Below are 24514 nucleotides of genomic sequence, written 5' to 3' on the forward strand. Positions count from 1 at the left end.
TCCAGAAGGCGAGGTCAGTACAGGTGCATCAAAGCGGGGACCGAGAGACTGAAAAACAGCTTCTATCTCAAGGCCATCAGACTGTTAAACAGCCATCACTAACTTTGAGTGGCTGCTGCCAACATACTGACTCATCTCTAGCCACTTTAATAATGAAAAATGTATGTAATAAATGTATCACTAGCCACTTTAAACAATGACACTTTATATAATGTTTACATACCCTACATTACTCATCTCATATGTATATACTGTACTCTATACCATCTACTGCATCTTGCCTATGCCGTTCGGCCATCGCTCATTCATGAATCTTTATGTACATATTCTTATTCATTCCTTTACACTTGTGTTTATATACACCATTCCAAGAGCGCAAAAACTCAGGAAGTACATTCTCTTAGAAATATAACTTGGCCCTGTGCTTCTCCGAGCATGCTCTTCGCATATCCTATAGTATAGGCTATGGATCATTTCATAGACCACACTAGGCGCACTTGATATTACACGCCCAGCAGAGAAACAGGGACGAGGGTCATCATCGGGTACTCATCGAGATACTATAATAAGCAACTAATTCTCAAACCCTGAGCAATACAACATTTGATCAATTACAAATCACATGACCCTCCCCTGGACTAAATAAAACAAAGACTTAACCCTCCCTCTGACATTGTGACTGCTCCCTAATGTAAATCTCTCTCTCTTTCTTTCTTTCTGTCTTTCTTCTCAAACATGAGCAATGTGACATTTCATTGATTTCAAATCGCATAACCCTCTCCCGGACTAAATAAACAAAGACTAAACCCTCCCCCTGACTGAAATTGAAAAAGCATGACCCTCCCCCATTTTTCCTCCAGGTAACAATTGTGTACATTTCAACTGCTCCCTAATGTCAATCTCTCTCTCTCCAGTCTCCCAACATTGTGGTTTACATCAAAAACACATTCAGTGTATATTTGTAACTGGTTCGGTGCCCGATTCAACCGACGGGAAGACGCGCGGAAAGCTACGGGTAGATGGCTAGATGCTCACGAACATCAACAGGGGGTCGTGTGTGCGCAACACAGTCTCACGTTCAATTCGTGTGAGGCTGGGCTGGTGTGTGCGGTAGAGAGAGTGAGAGAGAGACAGACAGAAAGAACGTGATAGACATCAAGAGACCTTTTGTAATCAATAAGAACAGAAGAAACATTGAGATTCTCCAACAAAGATATTGGCAAACTATTTTTACATTCTAAGAGCGCGACACGATCAAGAACCCTTCGTGGGACTGCACTTGGACAGTGAGAAGGCACAGATTATAGAAATTGAAACAATAATTACGCTTTGCGAGAAGAAGCTGATCATTGTCGTGGATTGGATTGGGGTCAATCAATTTGTAGCTCAACGTCAAGATAATAGAAAGAGGTAAGAAGATAAATTGGGCATGTTTGTTTTTCGACATAATTCAAAAGGGGCGTGTGCGTTCTCATATCTACAGCGTGTTATTGTCTGCCTAGTTGGAGCTAAATATTTGGAACCTGGTATCTGGTCAAATGAGTGGGGTGTATTGGCTAATAAATAATATAGGCAACAGCTATTTTCCTGAAATATTGATGTGAATAATGTATTGAGAACTTGTCTCAATGTGTATAGGCCTATGCATGCATAATATAAGTTACATGATGGATATAAAATATATATATTCACTAATTGCATTTTATTTTGCAAAAATAACGTCTGTAAGAGCTTTTTTTTCTCCAAATAGGCCTAAACTATAAAGGTCTCGACTTGTTTTTGTATGCAATCGATTCTAATGCCGTGAGGGTGTGTTCTTTTCACAGTGGCAGTGCATGATGTTAGTTCAGCCAAGTCGTCTCGTGCAGAGCAGACACACAACATTCAACAGTTTGTATAATTAGTCCTAGGCCAAATAGGTCTAAATGGTATGTAGAACGAATTATTTGAAGCGCCTGAATACTCCCTTGTCCACAATACTGGCAAGTCTAGTGGTAAAGCAACAGGTTAGGATCGGTGAAAGTGGCAGACTCGCGGAGCTCGCGCCAGACACGGTGTCCATGATGAGCTAACAAGACTATCTCGCCTTTGCAAATTATAAAACACACTCATGCACAGTTATGCAAACTACGGCTATGTCGTAATGTAGGTAACACCAGAGACACACTATAGGCAATGTTATAATATAAAAACTGATACAATTATTCGGGAGTTATTGTCCCTCCCAGTCTCCATTTTGGGCAGTGGTCTGGGAGCGCGAAAAAAGCTTATCTGTGGATGATGGATATGTGGTAGGTAGCCTGCAATAATTAAACGGAGGCACTTGTGTTCGTTCATTTGGTTGTCATGAGCTGTTGGGTCGTTCCAGCAAATGATTACCTTTTGGGTAGTGTAATTTAGTCCCAAAATGTTTTTATTTCACCTTATTTTAACATTCTTTCATAAACAACACATGTTCGACTTACATTTACATTTACATTTAAGTCATTTAGCAGACGCTCTTATCCAGAGCGACTTACAAATTGGACTTAATGTAAACAAAAAAAAATACACGTTTTAGCATCTCGAGGTTAAATAAAAAAAATGACTACAGTAAGTGCCTATTTAGTGCCAAATAAAGTAACAGGGTTGATGATTTAATCTTAAATAAGCCATATATACAGGGGGAATTGAAGCTTGTTGTGTGCAACAGGGAGCGGCAGTTGAATGCAAGCTTCACAAAAAGATGTTCATTTGTAGCCGGTCTTTCTGGGTAACAGGGTTAATGTATTATGGTCGACCCGCTCAGTTTTCCACCACAAAATACCCGAAAATGGCCAAAAGGAGTAGAACCAGCTCACCTGCCTTATCACTATGATTTGATTGTTAGATGTGCAATGTTTCTTTTGAAAAAATATTTGTAAAAATAAATCGTTTCACCATATTAAAACGAGTTCAGTTCACGTAGCAGGGTTTACCTTAAAATAAGGGACAGATATTTGATGAGATTGGATGAATCACTAATCACATGAAGTAAATGATCATCTTAGATATGACTTTGTCAAAGCAACAAAAATAACTAGGGCATTACAATGATGGGGGAACTTAAAGGGAACTTAATATAATAGATTTTTTTAATTAAATATTGGCGCACAATTTCTACTTAAAATATGAAAAGGCACTCTTCTAGTGGAACAACCCTGTAGAATAAAGGCTTATGTTGAGCGTGAACAAGCATGAATTAACGTTTGAATCTCATCACTGTGTCCCCACCCCTTTCTTCTCTTCTCACATACTAAAGTTTTTCATGACAATACCATCTCGAGCCCACCTCCCTCCACTCGGCACACATCCCTCGCCGACAGTACTTGGTACCTCGAATAGTAGTCACCTGATGGAAACAGTTGCCGTAGCAATACCCCGGCGCCATGGCAGTAGGCACGTCCAATGTCTTGTTGTCATGGAGATTTACAATCACGGTGATGGCAAAGATGCTAAGCCATAAGCCATGGGGTCTTGCTCCAGAAAGGATCTTGATGCCCTGTATTTTGTGCTAATTCATCATTTGCCTGTTCTATTTGGGTTGTATTATAACACGTCTGGATCACATAATGAGAATGAGCGAGTTGTAGTAAAGCGACAGATGAGGCACGCACACCTGAGAGCTAATCAGAGGCAGCGGCATTGTGGAGCGCTACAGGTAACTGTCAAAATAAAGGAAACACTTAGTAAATGAGAGTTCTGGAAGCTCTGTTATGGTGTAGGTTGCTTCCTTTTTCCTGGCATGGTTTAGGTCCACTCAACCCGTTAGAAGGGCAAGGTAAACGGCAATAAATACACAGCCATTCTGGTGAACCATTTCTAGCCATCTCTTCCAGGATGATTATGGCTATGTCTCCATAGGATGACAATTCCCCCCCCCCCCCCCACCCTCCCCCCATCCACAGGGCACGAGTGGTCCCTGAATGGTTTGATGAGCATGAAAAAAACGATGTAAACAATATATGAGACAAAACACCAAATGATAGAATTTCTCGTGGAAGAACGGTGTCACATCCCTCCAATAGAGTTCCAGACACTTGTAGAATCTATACCAAGGTGCATTGAAGCTGTTCTGGCAGGTTGTGTTAGCCCAACACCCTATTTAGGCACGTTATGTTGGTGTTTCCTTTAATTTCACAGCTACATGCATCTTTCATCAGCAGAGAGGTACTCTAAAATCACATTGTCAGTAATAAAGGGGTTTGTCTCGGGTAAGAGCAGCTGTTTTGTCAGTGAGATGGGGTAAATAGATAATCATTCTGCACTCTTCAAACGCCTGACCTACCTCCCAAACACCTACAGTGGCAAGAACAAGTATTTGAACCCTTTGGAAATACCTGGATTTCTGCATAAATCGGTCATAAAATTCAATCTGATCTTCATCTAGGTCACAACAACAGACCAACACAGTCTGCTTAACTAATAACAATTTTACTTTTTCTTGTCTTTATTGAACACACCGTGTAAACATTCACAGTGCAGGGTGGGGAAATTATGTGAACCCTTGGATTGAATAACTGGTTGACCCTCCGTTGGCAGCAATAACCTCAACCAAACGTTTTCTGTAGTTGGGAATCAGCCTCTTTACAAAACTGTTTCAGTTCAGCAATATTCTTGGGATGTCTGGTGTGAACTGTCCTCTTGAGGTCATGCCACAGCATCTCAATCAGGTTGAGGTCAGGACTGACTGGGCCACTCCAGAAGGCGTATTTTCTTCTGTTCAAGCCCTTCTGATGTTGATTTACTTCTGTGTTTTGGGTCGTTGTCCTGTTGCATCACCCAACTTCTGTTGAGCTTCAATTCGCAGACAGATAGCCTAAAGTTCTCCTGCAAAATGTCTTGATAAACTTGGGAATTCATTTTTCCGTTAACGATAGCAAGCTGTCCAGGCTCTGAGGCAGCAAAGAAGCCCCAAACCATGATGCTCCCTCCACCATACTTTACAGTTGGGATGAGGTTTTGATGTTGGTGTACTGTGCCTTTTTTTCCACACATAGAGTTGTGTGTTGCTTCCTAACAACTCAACTGTAGTTTCATCTGTCCACAGAATATTTTGCCAGTAACGCTGTGGAACATCCAGGTGCACTTTTGCAAACTTCAGACGTGCACCAATGTTTTTTTGGACAGCAGTGGCTTCTTCCGTGGTGTCCTCCCATGAACACCATTCTTGTTTAGTGTTTTACGTATTGTAGACTCGTCAACAGAGTTGTTAGCATGTTCCAGAGATTTCTGTAAGTCTTTAGCTGACACTAGGATTCTTCTTAACTCATTGAGCTTTCTGTGCTGTGCTCTTGCAGTCATTTTTGCAGGACGGCCACTCCTAGGGAGAGTAGCAACAGTGCTGAACTGTCTCAACTTATAGGCAATTTGTCTTACCGTGGACTGATGAACATCAAGGCTTTTAGAGATACTTTTGTAACCCTTTCCAGCTTAATGCAAGTCAACAATTCTTAATCTGAGGTCTTCTGCGATCTCTTTTGTTCGAGGCATGGTTCACATCAGGCAATGCTTCTTGTGAATAGCAAACTCAAATTTTGTGAGTGTTTTTTATAGGGCAAGGCAGCTCTAACCAACATCTCCAATCTTGTCTCATTGATTGGACTCCAGGTTAGTAGACTCCTGGCTCCAATTAGCTTTTGGAGAAGTCATTAGCCTAGGGATTCACGTACTTTTTCCAACCTACACTGTGAGTGTTTAACTGATGTATTCAATATAGACAAGAAAAATGCAATAATTTGTGTGTTATTAGTTTAAGCGCACTGTGTTTGTCTACTGTTGTGACTTAGATGAAGATCAGATCAAATTTGATGACCAATTTATGCAGAAATCCAGGTAATTCCAAATGGTTCACATACTTTTTCTTGCCACTGTAGATATGGGAGCTTTTACATGAGTCTGGGTGTCCCAGGGAGATAGCGATCAGTGTCAAATCGACATAGAAATAACAATAATGGGTAAGATCCAGAGAGAAACCAAGCTCCAGCAGTTAGATCACAATGCTCCCAAATATAATTTCCCACAACCATACACTCTAAACTCTTAGAAAAAAAGTGCCATCTAGGACCTAAAAGGGTTCTTTAGCTGTCCCCATAGGAGTACCCTTTGAAGAAACCTTTTTGGTACCATGTTGAACCCTTTTGGTTCCAGGGAGAACCCTTTTGAGTTCCATATACAACCCTTAACAGTTTGAGCTCCATGTAGAACCCTGGAACCAAAAAGTGTTCTACATGGAACCCTTTTGGAACCAAGAGTGCGGGTTTGATCATGGCCTAGACACTCGCAAACAAAGGCGTGAGCGTTCAGGTGTGAAAACTCACACAGAGAAGGAAGATAAACAACGGGTCACAACACACGACAGCATTTCCACTATGACGTTTATTTCGATGTCTTCTTCCATATGCATAATTCATCGTTCATGGTCTTGGGCTCGAGTCATAGCTCCCTCCCTGGGTTTGTTGCTTCTGTAGATGTCTACACCGACGTCAACCCAGGATGCCGCTGCTTCTGCCTCAGTTTCTGCCTGCCCTTCCCCCTCTGCTCTACCCTTCCCCCTTCTAGCTCAGACAAAGCGAGGTGCTGGCAGCACCATGGGACTGAATTGTGACACATACAAACAATGGAGTGACAAAAGTGGGTTAAGGAGAGGCATAGAGGCCAGTGAATCGGGTGGCACTTCTCATTTCTAGCAAGGGAGGTGAACTTGAGTGTCTGTGTCACTAGCACTGGCTTGGCTGGCGGTGCCACACCCAAACAACAGCTTTCCCACGGGATTCCAAATTGTCAACCTCTGATCTGAGACGTAGAACTGGTTGAATTGCACTTTCCCACTGGGTGGAATTTCAGACTATTGACATTGTGTTTTTCTTGCCCTCTGGTCCTGATTGTTAGACAGTTGACAGCAGGTCATTCCTCACTGTCAGTTAGGGCTAGGCGATATATAGAACTAATTCAATTCATTAGAATGTATGTTTTAGTGCAATTGCAAATGCCCGTATCGCAAGAATCACATTTTTACATTTGTTTTGTTTTCATGAGCGTTTATGTCCGCTTGTTCTTACGTCGTCTCCATCACTCCTTCTGTGCTGTGTGCACCTTCCTATGTCCACACACACACACACACACCAAGTCCCTCCCCTTGTCACTCACAAAAAAAACAAAGAGGAGAGATCACTTCTTCCTCTCTGACAAGTGGTTTCAACTCGCTATTTGCATTGGAGGTTTGTTCCAACAGAATGGGTCACACGGACACCGGAACACGCGGAGACATTATTTTACTGTGATAAAGGAGACGTGAACCTTTCTAACCGTACGAGCAACTACTAAAACAGGAGAATCAATGGACGTTGGTTCTGGAAAATGTGGCCGAAGTATCATTTCAAAAGCCCTTTAATTCATTAGATTATTGCTGACGGTTTGAAATACTGCGCATTTGACTTTGAATTGTGCAACAACGTTTATTCAGAGGTACAGTGTAGATCGTGAATCGCCCATAAAAAAATGGAGATATGATTTTTAGGCCAAATTGCAGAGCTCTAACATTCTACTCTGAGGTAAACACTACTGAATGGACCTCAGTGGCTTGTATTTGCTATCATGCCTCAGCTTCCTGCCTCGCCCCATTCACTGTCATCCTTTTCCTATCCCTCCTTTTCAGCTTGTTGAAAAGGTTCAAATGTGTTTTGAATGTAAATCCTTTGTGCTGGGTGGACTAATAGCTTGTACTGTGCTCCTCAGTCCTGTGTTTTTATTGTGTCTATAGTGTAGACTAGTAGTAGAAGTATGGAGCTTTGAAAAGGGTGCCTAATCCCCCTAGAGGTCATCCAAGGTGTCACGTAGCCTTTACCTTCGCTATGTTAACGCGCTATCAGTACCATTAGCAAGGTAGCTATGTGTAAGTGGGGTCCTCTATGCCTCTCTCTACATACATACATGCATACATACATACATGCATGCATGCATACATACATACATACATACATACATACATACATACATACATACATACATACATACATACATACATACATAGTTGAAATCGGAAGTTTACATACACTTAGGTTGGAGTCATTGAAACTCGTTTTTCAACCACTCCACACATTTCTTGCTAACAAACTATAGTTTTGGCAAGTCGGTTAGGACATCTACTTTGTACATGATACAAGTCATTTTTCCAACAAATGTTTGCAGACAGAGTATTTCACTGTATCACAATTCCAGTGGGTCAGAAGTTTACATACACTAAGTTGACTGTGCCTTTAAACAGCTTGGAAAATTCCAGAACATGATGTCATGGCTTTAGACGCTTCTGGTGGGCTAATTGACATCATTTGAGTCAATTGGAGGTATACCTGTGGATGTATTTCAAGGACTACCTTCAAACTCAGTGCCTCTTTGCTTGACATCATGGGAAAATCAAAAGAAAGCCGCCAAGACCTCAGAAAAAAAATTGTAGGCCTCCACAAGTCTGGTTTGTCCTTAGGAGCAATTTCCAAATGCCTGAAGGTACCATGTTCATCTGTACAAACAATAGTACGCAAGCATAAACACCATGGGACCACACAGCCGTCATACCGCTCAGGAAGGAGACGCGTTCTATCTCCTAGAGATGAACGTACTTTGGTGCGAAAAGTGCAAATCTATCCCAGAACAACAGCAAAGGACCTTGTGAAGATGCTGGAAGAAACAGGTACAAAAGTATCTATATCCACAGTAAAACGAGTCCTATATCGACATAACCTGAAAGGCCATTCAGCAAGGATGAAGCCACTGCTCCAAAACCGCCATAAAAAAGCCAGACTATGGTTTGCAACTGCACATGGGGACAAAGATCGTACTTTTTGGAGAAATGTCCTGTGGTCTGATGAAACAAAAATAGAACTGTTTGGCCATAATGACCATCGTTATGTTTGGAGGAAAAAGGGGGAGGCTTACAAGCCGAAGAATACCATCCCAACTATGAAGCATCGGGGTGGCAGCATCATGTTGTGGTGGTGCTTTGCTGCAGGAGGGACTGGTGCACATCACAAAATAGATGGCATCACGAAGAAGGGAAATTATGTGGATATATTGAAGCAATATCTCAAGACATCAGTCAGGAAGTTAAGCTTGGTCGCAAATGGGTCTTCCAAATGGACAATGACCCCAAGCATACTTTCAAAGTTGTGGCAAAATGGCTTAAGAACAACAAAGTCAAGGTATTGGAGTGGCCATCACAAAGCCCTGACCTCAATCCTATAGAAAAGTTGTCGGCAGAACTGAAAACATGTGCGAGCAAGGAGGCCTACAAACCTGACTTAGTTACACCAGCTCTGTCAGGAGGAATGGGCCAAAATTCACCCAACTTATTGTGGGAGCTTGTGGAAGGCTACCTGAAATGTTTGACCCAAGTTAAACAATTTAAAGGCAATGCTACCAAATACTAATTGAGTGTATGTAAACTTCTGACCCACTGGGAATGTGATGACAGAAATGAAAGCTGAAATAAATAGTTCTCTCTAGTATTATTCTGACATTTCACATTTTTAAAAAGAAAGTGGGTAAAAAGATGGGTAAAAATCAGATGGGTAAAAAGGACAGGATGTGATGATTGAATAGGAAGAGGATAGGAATGCTGTGTTGAACAATGAGAGGGTTTAAAGTTCACGGTCAAAAGTCACAGTGGAGCTTGACGGTGTTGAGGTTGTAGCAACTGTTAAGCCTCAATCACCACGCAGATGAACCCGTCCCCCCTCTCGGAGAAGACCTTCTGGCCACATCTGTGGATGTCTATTATCCTTCACCACACGTCCTCATCCTGTAGACCTCCTCCCTGCCTGTGTATCTCCTGCTTACGAGTAGCCCAGGGTTAGAGGGCCGGGATGGGCGGTGACTGACTGAATGTGTGGATCATGAATGCAACATTGTCCTTTTTAGTGCAGCTAGGGAGGGTGGCGGGAGTAGACGCAACATCACAGAGCCAGACATAACAACCCACTAATGTCTGCTCCGTGGTGACTGAGTGCTATGGTCCCAGTCATAACCCAGAACCTGTCTGGATATAGACAACAGCAGGCATATAAAGCACACATACTGTAGCCGGGTAGAATAGTGATAACATGCAACCAGGTAAAACATGCAGCCGGTTTACGGACTAATATGAATCCACGTAACTGTGTGTAGAGACTTACTGTACTAGACTGAGAAATCAGTTTGGCTTTTGCAAGCGATGCTCTTAATGCCACGAATGACAAATATGCGAAACGTGTAGATCTGTGAATAATTGCCTGGATTCAACATGACAACAATGTGAGCTCTGAAGCCACTCTCCACCAGTTCATTAGACCATTTGTTACCCACTTACTAAGTGCCCTATCATTGAGGAAATTACCTGCGTCCAGAACATGACTCATCCCCCAAAAAACGTCAACCTGTGACCATGGGGCTGGGCTCGCCACTTAAAGCTGTTTCAAGGCCAAGGTCTTTAAGGGAGTTTGGAGGTGAACACTGCACAAGCAGCATCTGGACTGTGATGCTATGCTAATGGCTTGGGTCCTGTTTAGCCGAACGTGTTCTCTCCCACGCAATCTTCATGGTGGTATCAATAAAGGATATGCTCCATGGGAAGTGGGGCACAGAACATGGAGAACGTAGATGGATAGAGAGACGGGAAAAGAGAGGAGAGGGGAAACAACGGAGGGATTGGTGTCATCTCTTTGCCTGGAAGGCAAGTTTCTTTCCATAAAAAGCCTGAATCCAAGTAATCTACTGTGGTATTGTAACCATCTGTCTGTAGTGGGCTCATCTTCAACCCATTACTCTAATAACTCCGGCAGCTTGGCAACTCTTACATCTAGCTTCTATTCCCACCAAGATGTCTGTGTAGTACTGGTTTGAGAATGTAACTGAAAATGAGACACTTGATTGGTAAAAAATGAATGGATCAATACCAATCCGTCTGCAGGCATTGGGGCTCACAGCTGCCTGATTTAGTATCATTATCTATCTACCAGTGTATGTTTCATTTAATGTTATGCAATAAGAATAAAGTTTAGTGGGGTTACACAACAGGTTGGTTCAATACAAGGGTGATGTGAGGGCCGTTTTCCAACCTTACATGTGTGTCTTGGTGTGTATGTGCGTGGCATGTATCCAACTAACACAGTTCTCTCTCGCTCTATTTCTTTCTCTTTCTCTCTCTCTTTCTGCAGTTACCATGGAAACTGTTCTGTTCTTCCTCTTTTCGCTCCTGGTGTATGTGGCTGGTAAGTGCCCCCTCCACCACTACCGCTCTATCCACAGGGAGGCAGGAGACACAGGGGAGGGCCGTGGCATGACATGGCAGGCATGGGGTTTTGACTGAACATTAATGAACTGACGTGTTCTAGAGCCTGAGGCTTATTTCCTTTGCATGCGTAGTACAGTGTGTCTGTGTGTTGATATGTATATCCCAAGTATAATGTACTATACTGTATATCCCAGGTATAATGTAATATACTGTATGTCCCAAGTATAATGTACTATACTGTATATCCCAAGTATAATGTACTATACTGTAAATCCCAAGTATAATGTACTATACTGTATATCCCAAGTATAATGTACTATACTGTATATCCCAAGTATAATGTACTATACTGTATATTCCAAGTACAATGTAATATACTGTATATCACAAGTATATTTAGGCCATGACACACACACACACACATTAACTGTAACTCTGCCACACACACACACATTATTGTGCCATTAAGATTCTAAGTGTGAAGTCATAGGTTCAGTACATCACTGGAGAGAGCAACTGAGCCATCCATGTCATCTGGTGTTATCCAGACTCTTGCTTGTCTGTCAATCAGACGAACCTTCCACATTCTATTGCTTTGGCGTTTTCCCACCTGTCTTCAGTTCACGTTCTTTCCCACCCTCTTTTCCTGCCCTCCTTTCTTCTCTCTGTATCCTCTCCATTCTTTCATCTGTGTTTTGTTCACACCGTCTGGTCTGGTTTCTCTCTTTCCTCCTTTCCTCTTTTGTCTCTCGTCTCCGTCTCCAGACTATACATCTCTCCTTTTCCCTCTTCCCTTTCTCCATCTCCAGATGTACATTTTCCTCCATTAATCTCCCTCCCACTATAATTCCTTGTTTTCATGCACTCACTCCCCATTCAGTGTGACTCTCTGTCTGTTGATATGCTTATACATGCTGAGTAGAGTGCACACACAAACACAATGGGGTTGTGGAGCAGATAGAAAGTCTGGGGTTTTTGCACCGGGCCGGACGGTGTTTGCTGATGGGGAATTTAGGAAATGAATTGACACAGGGAGCGGGGGTTGGAAGAATAGAGTAGGGGAGGAGGAGGAGGAGGACGGGGAGGTAACTGAGGTAGCCCATTCAACAAATCATCCACAAGGCCAGTGCCATTGCACAACCGGATGTGAATACCGTAACCTGTCAAGATCCCTATCCTAGCTCTGGATGTGAATACTGTAACCTGTCAAGATCCCTATCCAAGCTCTGGATGTGAATACCGTAACCTGTCAAGATCCCTATCCAAGCTCTGGATGTGAATACCGTAACCTGTCAAGATCCCTATCCTAGCTCTGGATGTGAATACCGTAACCTGTCAAGATCCCTATCCAAGCTCTGGATGTGAATAACGTAACCTGTCAAGATCCCTATCCAAGCTCTGGATGTGAATACCGTAACCTGTCAAGATCCCTATCCAAGCTCTGGATGTGAATACCGTAACCTGTCAGGATCCCTATCCAAGCTCTGGATGTGAATACCGTAACCTGTCAAGATCCCTATCCAAGCTCTGGATGTGAATACCGTAACCTGTCAAGATCCCTATCCAAGCTCTGGATGTGAATACCGTAACCTGTCAAGATCCCTATCCAAGCTCTGGATGTGAATACCGCAACCTGTCAAGATCCCTATCCAAGCTCTGGATGTGAATACCGTAACCTGCCAAGATCCTTATCCAAGCTCTGGATGTGACATCGTACTGTAGTTCAAATAAGAGCCCGTGAAGACCACCTACGACCACCTCTCTCTCTCTCTCTCTCTCTCGCTCTCTCTCTCAGCAGTCGCAGACCTATGTGCCGAGGGTGAGTAACCTGTGTGTAATCAATGTGTTTAGCCATGTTAACCCCAGCCCCATTATACTGCTAGGTATGTACAGCATTGAAAACTGCTACGATCGCTAGATGTTCTATATGGCTAGTATCTCATTTCCTTGCCTTTCTCCGTGCCTGTATTTTCAGATGGTGAAAAGGAGAAGAAAGAGGTGGACCCATTTGTCTATGGTAAGTAGACCCCTATTAGTGGGTCTTGATGCTCTTCCCCATCAACTGACAATGTTCCAATAGCCATGAAAGAAGACTTTCATAAGTAGACGTCCCTCCTCTCTGTGTGCCTGTGTAGACTATCATAGCCTGCGGATCTGTGGACTGGTCTTTGGTGTGGTACTCTTCGCGCTGGGCATCCTCCTCATCCTCAGTAAGTCTTCATACTTCAGTAAGTCTAACTACGCCACACATACTTATTGGCTCTTTGATTGTTGATTTTAAGATCATGATCATGATTTGTTGTCCGTTCTAGGCCGAAAATGTCGCTGCTGTCCCAATCAGGAGAAGAAGCTCAAGTAAGTCAGCAATTGTGCCTGATTGGTCGATTACATTTCTGCTCTGTTGTTATGGGGCTGTGTTCTCCATCGGTGGTCACCATGACAACCAATGTCTGTCCTCTTGGTTCTATCGCAGGGCCCCTGGAGACGAAGAGGCGACGGCAGAGACCCTGATCGTGTCCAAAGGTGAGAGCCTTGTCACTACCCACTCACCCCTCACACACCCCCTCGAACAACCTTGACACCAATCCATAGTTGTGTTCAACCATTGGGAGTGATTCTTCGTAGTCGATGCCTAGGTTCCCCCTATGTTTCGGCCACTTTGAAATTACTCCCCCAAACTCGATGACTTTTCATGAAGTCATACGAGTTTCCTTGATTCCCCCTCTTCTGTCCAAACACAGCTAAGGAACCGGAGCCAGAGCCTGAAGCTAAGGCTGAGAACTGAGTCAGCCCAACCAGACTGCCTCCCCACCTGACTGACGTATAACCATATCTGCCACTGAACCACCAGTGGTGGAAAAAGTACACAATTGTCATACTTGAGTAAAAGTAAAGATACCTTAATAGAAAATGACTCAAGTAAGAGTGAAAGTCACCCAGTAAAATACTACTTGAGTAAAAGTCCAAAAGTATTTGATTTTAAATATACTTAAGTATCAAAAGTAAATGTAATTTCAAAAATATATCAAAAGTATAAATCATTTCAAATTCCTTATATTAGGCAAACCAGAAGGCACAATTTATTTTAAATTTTTTAAATTTTACGGATAGTCATGGGTACACTCCAACACTCAGACGTAATTTACAAACAAAGCATTTGTGTTTAGTGAGTCCGCCAGATCAGAGGCAGTAGGGATGACCAGGGATGTTCTCTTGATAAGTGTGTGAATTGGACAATTTTACTGTTCTGTTCAGCATTCAAAATGTAACGAGTACTTTTGGGTGTCAGGGAAAATGTATGGAGTAAAAAATACATTATTTTCTTTAGCTGTAAAAGTTGTCAAAAATATAAATAGTAAAGTACTTAAGTGGTACTTTAAAGTATTTTTACTTAAGTACTTTACACCACTGTGAACCACTTCCTAAGGACCAACACAATGATGACGCTGTCGATGACAAAGATGATGCAGAAGAATGAAGATGATGCAACAGGAAGACTGTGCGACCACAGGACAAGGGGTAGGAGAGTGTAGAGGTGGGTGGGGGGATAATGCAGATGTAAATAAACCTCTAACCTATTGTTCCGTGCTCTGTGCCCGTGTAGGTGTCTCAGTGATCTCGTGTGTACCTGTGCCTTTCTGCGACAGTCGGTCTCCAGTTTGTCGTCTTAGCCAGTGACACCTTTTTGCAGATCGCCTTTACCACAGTTCTTAATAATTAGAGATATGTCAAGAAATGTTGTTCTTGTTTGTGTTTAGCTTATATTCTGTGTTTCTATCGTCTTTAGGTTTTAGAGGTTACTGTTTGCTATATTTTTCTGAGCTGTTATTATCACTTTCACTTTTGTAACAATTGTCCTTAATGACGTTTTTCACGTGGTAGATGATATACAATATATACACTACCGTTCAAAAGTTTGGGGTCACTTAGAAATGTCCTTGTATTTTAAAGAAAAGTGCATTTTATGTCCATTAAAATAACATCAAATTGATCAGAAATACAGTGTAGACATTGTTAATGTTGTGAATGACTATTGTAGCTGGAAACTGCACATTTTTTATTGAATATCTACATAGGAGTGCAGAGGCCCATTATCAGCAACCATCACTCCTTTGTTCCAATGGCACGTTGTGTTAGCTCATCCAAGTTGATCATTTTAAAAGGCTAATTGATCATTAGAAAACCCTTTTGAAATTATGTTAGCACAGCTGAAAACTGTTGTGCTAATTAAAGAAGCAATACAACTGGCCTTCTTTAACCTAGTTGAGTATATCGAGCTTCAGCATTAGTGGGTTCGATTACAGGCTCAAAATGTCCAGAAAAAAAATACTTTCTTCTGAAACTTGTCAGTCTATTCTTGTTCTGAGAAATGAAGGCTATTCAATGTGAGAAATTGCCAAGAAACTGAAGATCTTATACAACGCTGTGTACTACTCCCGTTACAGAACAGCACAAACTGGCTCTAACCAGAATAGAAAGAGGAGTGGGAGGCCCCGGTGCACAACTGAGCAAGAGGACAAGTACATTAGAGTGTCTAGTTTGAGAAACGGACGCCTTACAAGTCCTCAACTGGCAGCTTCATTAAATAGTACGGCTTTATGGCTTTTTCTTTTATTAAGTTTAGGCACTCATTCCGAATGGTTAAGGTAAAGGTTAAGATTTGGGATTGGGATAAAACATTAGGTTTAGGTACTCATTCCGAATGGTTAAGGAAGGGTTCAAGTTTGGGATAGGGATATAACAAAAAATGAACACCGGTATCCACGACTGGGATCAAACACGCAACCCTCTGATCAGAGTCTTGGGAATACTAGTGCAGATGCTAGATGCTGGTCTTCTAGGCAGAGTTGCAAAGAAAAAGCCATATCTCAGACTGGCCAATAAAAAGAAAAGATTAAGATGGGCAAAAGAACACAGACACTGGACAGAAGAACTCTGCCTAGAAAGCCAGCATCCTGGAGTCGCCTCTTCACTGTTGATGTTGAGACTGGTGTTTTGTGGGTACTATTTAATAAAGCTGCCAGTGAGGCGTCTGTTTCTCAAACTAGACAAACTGTTTCTGGCCATTTTGAGCCTGTAATCGAACCCACAAATGCTGATTCTCCAGATACTCAACTAGTTTAAAGAAGACCAGTTTTAGCTTTTAACAGTTTTCAGCTGTGCTAACATAATTGCAAAAGGGTTCTCTAATGATCATTTAGCCTTTTAAAATGATCAACTTGGATTAGCTAACACAACATGCCATTGGAACACAGGAGTGATGGTTGCTGATAATGTGCCTCTGTTGGTCTACGTAGATATTTCGTAAAAAATCAGCCGTTTCCAGCTACAGTAGTAATTTACAACATTAACAATGTCTACACTGTATTTCTGATGAATTTGATGTTATTTTAATGGACAAAAAATGTGCTTTAATTTAAAAAAACAAGGACATTTCTAAGTGACCCAAAACTTTTGAACTGTAGTGTACAAGCATTATATACTAGTATAAATACCCTATACACAGTATACAGTTCTAGCTATATATATGTCAATATATGTGTGCCTGTGTGGGTACATGAGTTTGGGTGGTTTGTATGTGTGTCTGAGAGGTTGTGTGTATTTGGCTGTGTTGCGCCTTACACACGAGAATCAAACTGCCACAGTTTGCTGACCAAGCACAAGAATGCATCAGAGTTAACTAGGAGCTCACCAACAGTAGTCACTGTTGTGAAGTGAGCTCATACATCAGCTATATCACTGCCTTGTCCTAGACAACCGTCCAATCTAGTGTCCTCCTCTGTCATTGGCCGAGCCGGGCGATACCGCCCTTAGAGGCAGGCTATGATTGGACGGTTCCCACACCAGTGCCGCAAATCTGTGTCCCTCTTATTGTTTAGTTGAGAAGTTACGGTAGCCGATTGCAAAATCAGTCTCAACCAATGGTGTCTCTCTGTTTTGTATGATCGACCATGCGTTTAGTTAATGAGAGAGCGGGCCTACGTGTGACTGAGAGAGAGTGTGTGTAGATACTAAGTGTGCCAGAGTCATAGTTTTAGCCGCCAAATTAGGTGAAGGAAATCAAAGGAAAAGATCATTTGCTCTGTATCAGACATCAGGTAAAGCGTATGGTCACGCGGTCAGATGCATGCAGTCTTGTGCAGAGTGTCATTGTTACAACCCCAAAAAAACACTGTCACGACAATAAGTAACTAACTCTGTTCACTCTGTGCATGAGGTTGTATTGTATAGCTGTATGTTGTGCTTTTAACATCGAAATAAAGAGTCTATCGCCAATAACCTTCACCTATTTGTTTACTTATACAGTTTGAGTTGTAATGTTATGGTTCACATGTATAGTTGACTTATTTGGAGACAAATAGCCACCAACCACTGCTCACCTGTGATTCTGGTCATAATTGTGGTAAGCGACAAAGTCACACTACCAAGAACTACAACACAATGACAATGCAATAAACCTGCCAATGTCTAACTCAAAGTCAACCAAGGTTGTGTGAGTGCTACTTCAAAAGTAGGGTACAAAATGGCGTGCATTTCCTCCTAGGTTAGTCACAGTAATGTGAACACTGCGCCTCAATGATTCCAAAGGTTACCATCTCACACTATTTATCGGGTCTGAAGGCCACGCTTTATAGGCCTATAAACATGTAAATGGATGGCTGGTGGGGTAGGGAAAGCCGGACAGGCTGAATTATGGGTGTCACAGAGTGAGAGATGGGGGGGGGGGGGGGGGGTAGATGAGGCAGGAGGTGACTGGACTGCAGCTGGCTACAGAGACAGAAGGAGGCACACCTGAGAGGATCTCACATAGCCAGAGGAGCCTTCCAACACCACAGGTGAGTCCAACCTGGATCTCCCGAATGCTATGGCTAGAGATTGATAGACCGTTAGTACTTCAAATACATGATACTCGATGATACCGAGGAGTAATTGTTGGATAAGTGTATACCTACCTGTTGAATTATTGTTTATTTAACTCAAGCAACTCATAAGCAATCACAGCTAGCTAGTTTGGAAATACTGTATAGTTGGGAAAAGGGCCAGCTTTTCATGCATCATCTGCTTTTGATTCCAAACTTTATCATATCAATAACATGGTGTATTACTTTTCTATACATTCATATTGATCAGTCGAAGGGAAAACTGTACTGGTCTAAAATTACACTGTAAAATATTATCGGACTAGCAATAAGCATTTATTGATGTTGACTTTTGTCAGGGTGCTCTACAAATCCAATCAAATGTTATTTGTCACATGCGCCGAACACAACAGGTGTAAACTTTATCGCGAAATGCTTGCCAACGATGCAGAGTTAAAAAATAATAGTAATCCCATATTGAGGACATGTAACGCGGAAATATTCTTGTCTCACATGAATGAATGCCTTTTAGAGGGTGATTGTAGGGGGTGTCAAGGTTAATGAGTTGAGTTTTTGCTAAAGTACGTCACTCATGCACTGAAAAACCACACACACAGAATACTTGGACACGGAAGTTTACACACAGGCACATACACTCTCACATATTTCACAACTAGTACTTACACACATGTGAGACTGGCCCGAACAAAATGAACTCAGGGATATTTGAATCTTCAATCCATGTAAGTTAATGATTAAAGGCATAGAGATTTAGATCAAAAGAACAGAGTACTGTGTGTGTGTGTGTGTGTGTGTGTGTGTGTGTGTGTGTGTGTGTGTGTGTGTGTGTGTGTGTGTGTGTGTGTGTGTGTGTGTGTATGTGTGTGTGTGTGTGTGTGTGTGTGTGTAAATCAATACCTCTACTACCCTCTCTAGCAATTAGTCAGACATAAAGGCTAAAGATGAAGAACCAGCTAAACCAATGTGTTTGGACTTCTAGAGTTTCTTAACCTGTCAACGGACTTTCATAAAAGCTGGATAAAACCATTAAAAAACATTCCCCAGATTTATTAAAAACAGATTATTGAATTGTGATCTATCTGAATCCATAACCACGAGACAGTGGGTTTCAGGACTAACAGAATGCCTGTTTTCATTGGTAATGCTACTGATATAAATCATTTGCTAACTAGACAAACCAAAATATGTTACATATTGACTAATTGTACCCCGTCAGCGATGCCGGTGTCAAACCAAAACAGATTTTCTAAGCATACCATACTACAATGAATGACTAGGGACTCAGCAAATGTTATTGTAGACATGGATACAGCTTTTGTATATCTCTTACTCATTTCCTTCATCCTAACAGACACTCACACAGACCAGCCACCATGTCTGCCGCCGGAGGTACGTTTTACATCACTGAATTTCAATTACCGGCACTAGACACAAATAGCCCGTTTTGTCCTCCGAGAAGTTTAACGTTTTGACTCTCCTTGTTATATTATAGTTCATGATGATTTTCCATTATACATTTCATGTGTCCTATATTCCAAAAAAAAAAGAATTACAACGTGGAGATCATGCCCATAGGTGTCCCCTCTAGTCTCAGTTATCTGTTATACCATGGGTTTATCAGGCAATAGCCACAACCTGTGGCCTGATCATGTTTCATGTTCATCACTAGCCAGTCAGGTAACGGGCAGAACGCCACAGGGAATCATGTGCTAGCTCGTTGTTCTAGCCACATAGTAAACATTCATTTAGTATGCTGTGGCTACAGAGACCGACACAAGCTGGCTAGCTTTGCAGTGCACTGTACATACATACAGTACATATCCCAAAGCACCTTCACAAACTCAAACAACAGACACAACATATTAGCCTGCTCCTTATCTGGAGCAGTCTAACATAACAGGGACCGTGGCTCATCATAACATATTGGTGTGACCTGCTCTGGGAGATTTACCTTGACTTTCTGTGGGTCAGGTTGACTTTTGAGTCAGTCATATATTGTTAGAAACCGGGTCGTGCGAACCCTGGATGCTGATTGGCTGAAAGCCACGGTACCGAATATGAGACAATATACCACGGGTATGACGCAAAACTACTTGTTTACTGTTCGTATTACGTTGGTAACCTGTTTATAATAGCAATAAGGTACCTCAGGGGTTTGTGGTAGCCCCCAAACCTAGGCCCCCAGATGGCAATAACAGCCACAGGGCTGGACAACAGTATGTTTCTCTGTCTATTCTATTTCTGTCACTCCTCTGAGTGTTCCCGGCCTGTAGAGTGTGGATATCCTCTTGGATCTTATCTTGTGTTCTCTGCTCTCTCCTCAGCTACCGAGTACGACCCTGATGCAGAATTTGTGTACGGTAAGAGACAACAAAATGGTACTGCACAAACATGGTTGTCTGATAAAGATAGGCATTTGATCATTTCATAATGCCTAATGGCAATGAGTGAGACAGACAGACAGACAGACAGACAGACAGACAGACAGACAGACAGACAGACAGACAGACAGACAGACAGACAGACAGACAGACAGACAGACAGACAGACAGACAGACAGACAGACAGACAGACAGGAGAGAAAGAGAAAGATATGTTACCATAGGTGAGCTTATGATGAGTGTGTCCTCTGTGTTGTAGACTACCAGACTCTTCGTATTGGAGGTCTGACCTTCGTTGCAGTCATCATGATCCTGTCTGTTCTCCTGCTGGCCAGTGAGTCCCCAGACCAGACTCTCTCTGTGTGTGTGTGTGTGTGTGTGTGCACTCTCTCCAACCTGACTGACTTAAAGCGATTAAACAACCCCACCTTAAACCAATTTATTGATAGTGTTCTCTATTGCCTTGCTGTCTGTTAGGGGCATGGGGAGTGCTGTAATAGACTGTATCATCATCACTCCCTGATTGGTTTTCTCTCTCATTCCCTAGGCAACAAAATCCGCAGGTGTGGAAAGCCCAGGGTGAGTGTCCTCATATCAGACAATGGAATACAAATAAGATGAGATATAGGCTACATCTTGAGTGTGAGAGGCACATCCCTCCTTCGCTGGTCAATAAATGAATATGTGGTGTTGTAGAGACCGTAGGGATTCGTTGAGCAAGATGCTCTCAGGGAAAGCAGTTGTGAAGCAGTACTTAAGTGACATCTGCTGGTCATTTTGAGACATAGAATAAGGGGTCCTGGAAGACAAACTTGACTGAAGCGCTTGGCTCCTATAAGGAGCATAGGCCGTTGACGAATGCCCCCCATCTCACTCGGTTTGGGACACATTTTCCCAGTTCACACCAGTTGTGGCAGCTCTCAGTCATTTCTGCCTTGACTTCTCTCCTCCAAGTGTTTCTTGGGTACTGGAAGAATACGAGATTATTCATGAATGAGGAATCATGGTCCGCAATGTATGTACTGTACTCCTAATGAATCAGTTATACATTTTACTGTATGTAATAGTACGAGTAATTCAGGCTTTCATTTACAGTCGTACCAAAATCCACGAGTTAAATACTTGACTATGTTAGATCTATCTACTACACCTGAAGGGAGGAATATAAATGGCATTGTAACAGTCACTATTTCCACAAGAGAATATACAGTAAAGATTCAGTGAATTCTGTTGTTAACGTCTTGCCCCTCTGCTGTGTGTGTTCCAGGAAAGAAAGGTTGAAGAGAAACCCCTAGCGTAGGACGGCTGGGCGCTTGTGTGTTGTTGACTGTAACGTGTGAGACTGCATTCCTTTTTGTATTGATAAACTGTGGACCCACTGTCGCTGTCCTGTGTTTTACTACAAAGTACGTTGAAAATCAACCGGTGTAAATTTGTTAGGGTGTTCTGCTGAGCGTTTGAGAAATCTGTCCACGTGCTATTGAGCAAGGCACTTAACCCGAATAGCTCCTGTAAGTCGCTCTGGATAAGAGCATCTGCTAAAATGCAAAGTTGTCACTGAGATTGTAAATCTATGTTGTTAGGCCTATACTGGCCAAACAGTGCTATAGCCTCCGTGTTAGCAGAAGCCTACAACGAATCACTGCCAAGTGGTCTCCATATTAATGGCTCAGAAAGTGAAGTGCCCAGTAACCATAAAATGTTCAAACCCTGCTGTTGCCTCTCAATTGTTTCGGTACTGAATGAAGTTGGAGACTGTCCCATCCCTACATGTAACATATGTGGCCACGAGATGGCAGCAAAACATATTATTTGGCCATAGACTTGTCTTGCGCTATTTATCAAACCTGAAAAACAACCAGGGGGTGTGCTGGATTCCGTTGCAAAACGTTTAATCTGTTTCATCCGAAAGCTGTTGAGTTCCGTATTGTTCTGGCAAAAAAACGAAGCGGGTGGAAGAAGTTGGATGGAACTTACCTCCACTTTGGAGCGTGGAAGAATTGTTAATTTACAGATGTGCAGCTTGTGCCAAACACTTTGTATACTATTCGGATTGGAAAGGCAATGAGCGGAAACCATATCATTAAAATGAACTACAACTTCCGTTTTAAGGAACCCAACAGCTTTTAGGAAACGTTGAAGAGCGTTTGGAGTAAACGGTTTCTGTTGCACATTTTAATAGACTAGTAGGCTTAGTCTACACACCGCTCTCTTTGTCCCTTTTGTGCAGCTCCTGCAGGACCTCCTCTGGGTCAAAGGGCTCAGCAATGTCCTTCTGTAAACACCGTCCTCCACCCCCACAACAGCCACACTGTGTTAGTGCGTGCAAACACACACACACACACACACACACACACACACACACACACACACACACACACACACACACACACACACACACACACACACACACACACACACACACACACACACACACACACACACACACACACACACACACACAGACTAGTTTAGCTCTCATCATTATATTGTGAACATAATCTTTCTCTCTCTTTCAACGTTTTCTTGATCACCATCTCTCTCTCACACACACAGGAACACATTCACACGCACACCTACCCTGGAGGCTAAATGGGTGAATATCTTATGGACATTTAACAGAACAGCCAAAATTGTGGCTTATAGTCTCAACTATTACAAATCATCCCATCTTTTATGTGCTATCCTTTCCATGAATTCCCATGATCTTGCAATCTGGCATAGGCAGGCCTAAAATAGACTAGATAGTGACTACCTCTACCTATTTTTTATTTGACCTATTTTATAGTCACATCATTATTAGCCTATGTAGCCTAAGATAGAATAATAGATGTTATTGTACAGTTTCCAATGGAACGGACCGTAGGCCATGCCTAGGCTATAGACGAGGCCTAGACGCCATGAAATGTGTTGCACCCAATGACTTCGTAAGGTATTCAGACGCCTTGACTTTTTCCACATTTTAGTAGGTTACAGCCTTATTCTAAAATGTATGAAATTGTTTTTTCCCTTCATCAATCTACACACAATACCCCATAAAAAAAACTGAAATATCACATTTGCATAACTATTCAGACCCTTTACTCAGTACTTTGTTGAAGCACCTTTGGCAACGATTACAGCCTTGAGTCTTCTTGGGTATGACGCTACAAGCTTGGAACACCTGTATTTGGGGATTCTCTCCCATTCTTCTCTGCAGATCCTCTCCAGCTCTGTCAGGTTCGATGGGGAGCGTTGCTGCACAGCAAGTTTCAGGTCTCTCCAGGGATGTTCGATTGGTACCCTTCCCCAGATATGTGCCTCGACACAATATTGTCTCGGAGCTCTAAGGATAATTCTTTCAACCTCATGGCTTGGTTTTTGCTCCTCCATGCACTGCCAACTGTGGGTCCTTATATATATATATACAGGTGTGCCTGTCATGTCCAATCAATTGAATTTACACAGGTGGACTCGAATCAAGTTGTAAATCAATGAAAACAGGATGCACCTGAGCTCACTTTCGAGTATCATAGGGAAGGGTCTTACTTCTTATGTAAATAAGGTATCTGTTTTTTATTTTTTACAAATTTGAAAAAATATCGAAAAACCTGTTTTTACATTTACATTTAAGTCATTTAGCTGACGCTCTTATCCAGAGCGACTTACAAATTGGAAAGTTCATACATATTCATCCTGGTCCCCCCGTGGGGAATGAACCCACAACCCTGGCGTTGCAAGCGCCATGCTCTACCAACTGAGCCAGTTCTACCAACTGAGCTTTGTCATTAAGGGGTATTGTGTGTAGATTGATGAGGGAAAAAATATGTAATCAATTTTAGAATAAGGCTGTAATGTAACAAAATTTGGTAAAACAGAAGGGGTCTGAATACTTTCCAAATGCACTGTATAGGCTACTGCACATTCCTCACAACAGAAAAGCATAAAAGCCCATAGATTTAGGTATGCTCTCTAGGGAAAATAAATGC

At 42.2% G+C, this 24514-nt stretch overlaps 2 protein-coding genes across 6 annotated transcripts; both read left to right on the plus strand.

Annotated features, from left to right (window-relative positions):
- The first annotated feature begins 852 nt into the window (after positions 1–852).
- On the plus strand, positions 853–17569 carry LOC139549135 (FXYD domain-containing ion transport regulator 6-like). Of its 5 annotated transcripts, XM_071359282.1 has the most exons (8): positions 853–1410; positions 5575–5628; positions 11208–11261; positions 13260–13301; positions 13420–13512; positions 13597–13639; positions 13758–13807; positions 14889–17569. In XM_071359282.1, exons 3-8 carry the CDS (start codon positions 11213–11215, stop codon positions 14960–14962), a joined length of 351 nt encoding a protein of 116 aa, XP_071215383.1. In that variant the 5' UTR covers positions 853–1410; positions 5575–5628; positions 11208–11212; the 3' UTR covers positions 14963–17569. The 5 variants fall into 5 exon arrangements, with proteins under 5 accessions (XP_071215383.1, XP_071215382.1, XP_071215384.1 ...); XM_071359281.1 differs by lacking the exon at positions 5575–5628 and having other exon boundaries at positions 857–1410; XM_071359283.1 differs by lacking the exon at positions 5575–5628 and having other exon boundaries at positions 858–1410; positions 13420–13494.
- Positions 17570–18037: 468 nt separating this feature from the next.
- LOC139548705 (sodium/potassium-transporting ATPase subunit gamma-like) lies at positions 18038–21925 on the plus strand (the record flags this gene model as incomplete). The annotated part of the gene is made up of 6 exons (XM_071358442.1): positions 18038–18120; positions 19517–19554; positions 20490–20525; positions 20806–20880; positions 21094–21125; positions 21814–21925. Coding segments are annotated over 6 exons (297 nt in total), but the record flags the coding sequence as incomplete, so codon positions are not given.
- Positions 21926–24514: the final 2589 nt, after the last annotated feature.

This window comes from Salvelinus alpinus, chromosome 22 (genome assembly GCF_045679555.1).
Source record: "Salvelinus alpinus chromosome 22, SLU_Salpinus.1, whole genome shotgun sequence".
In the NCBI taxonomy this organism is placed as follows: Eukaryota; Metazoa; Chordata; class Actinopteri; order Salmoniformes; family Salmonidae; genus Salvelinus; species Salvelinus alpinus.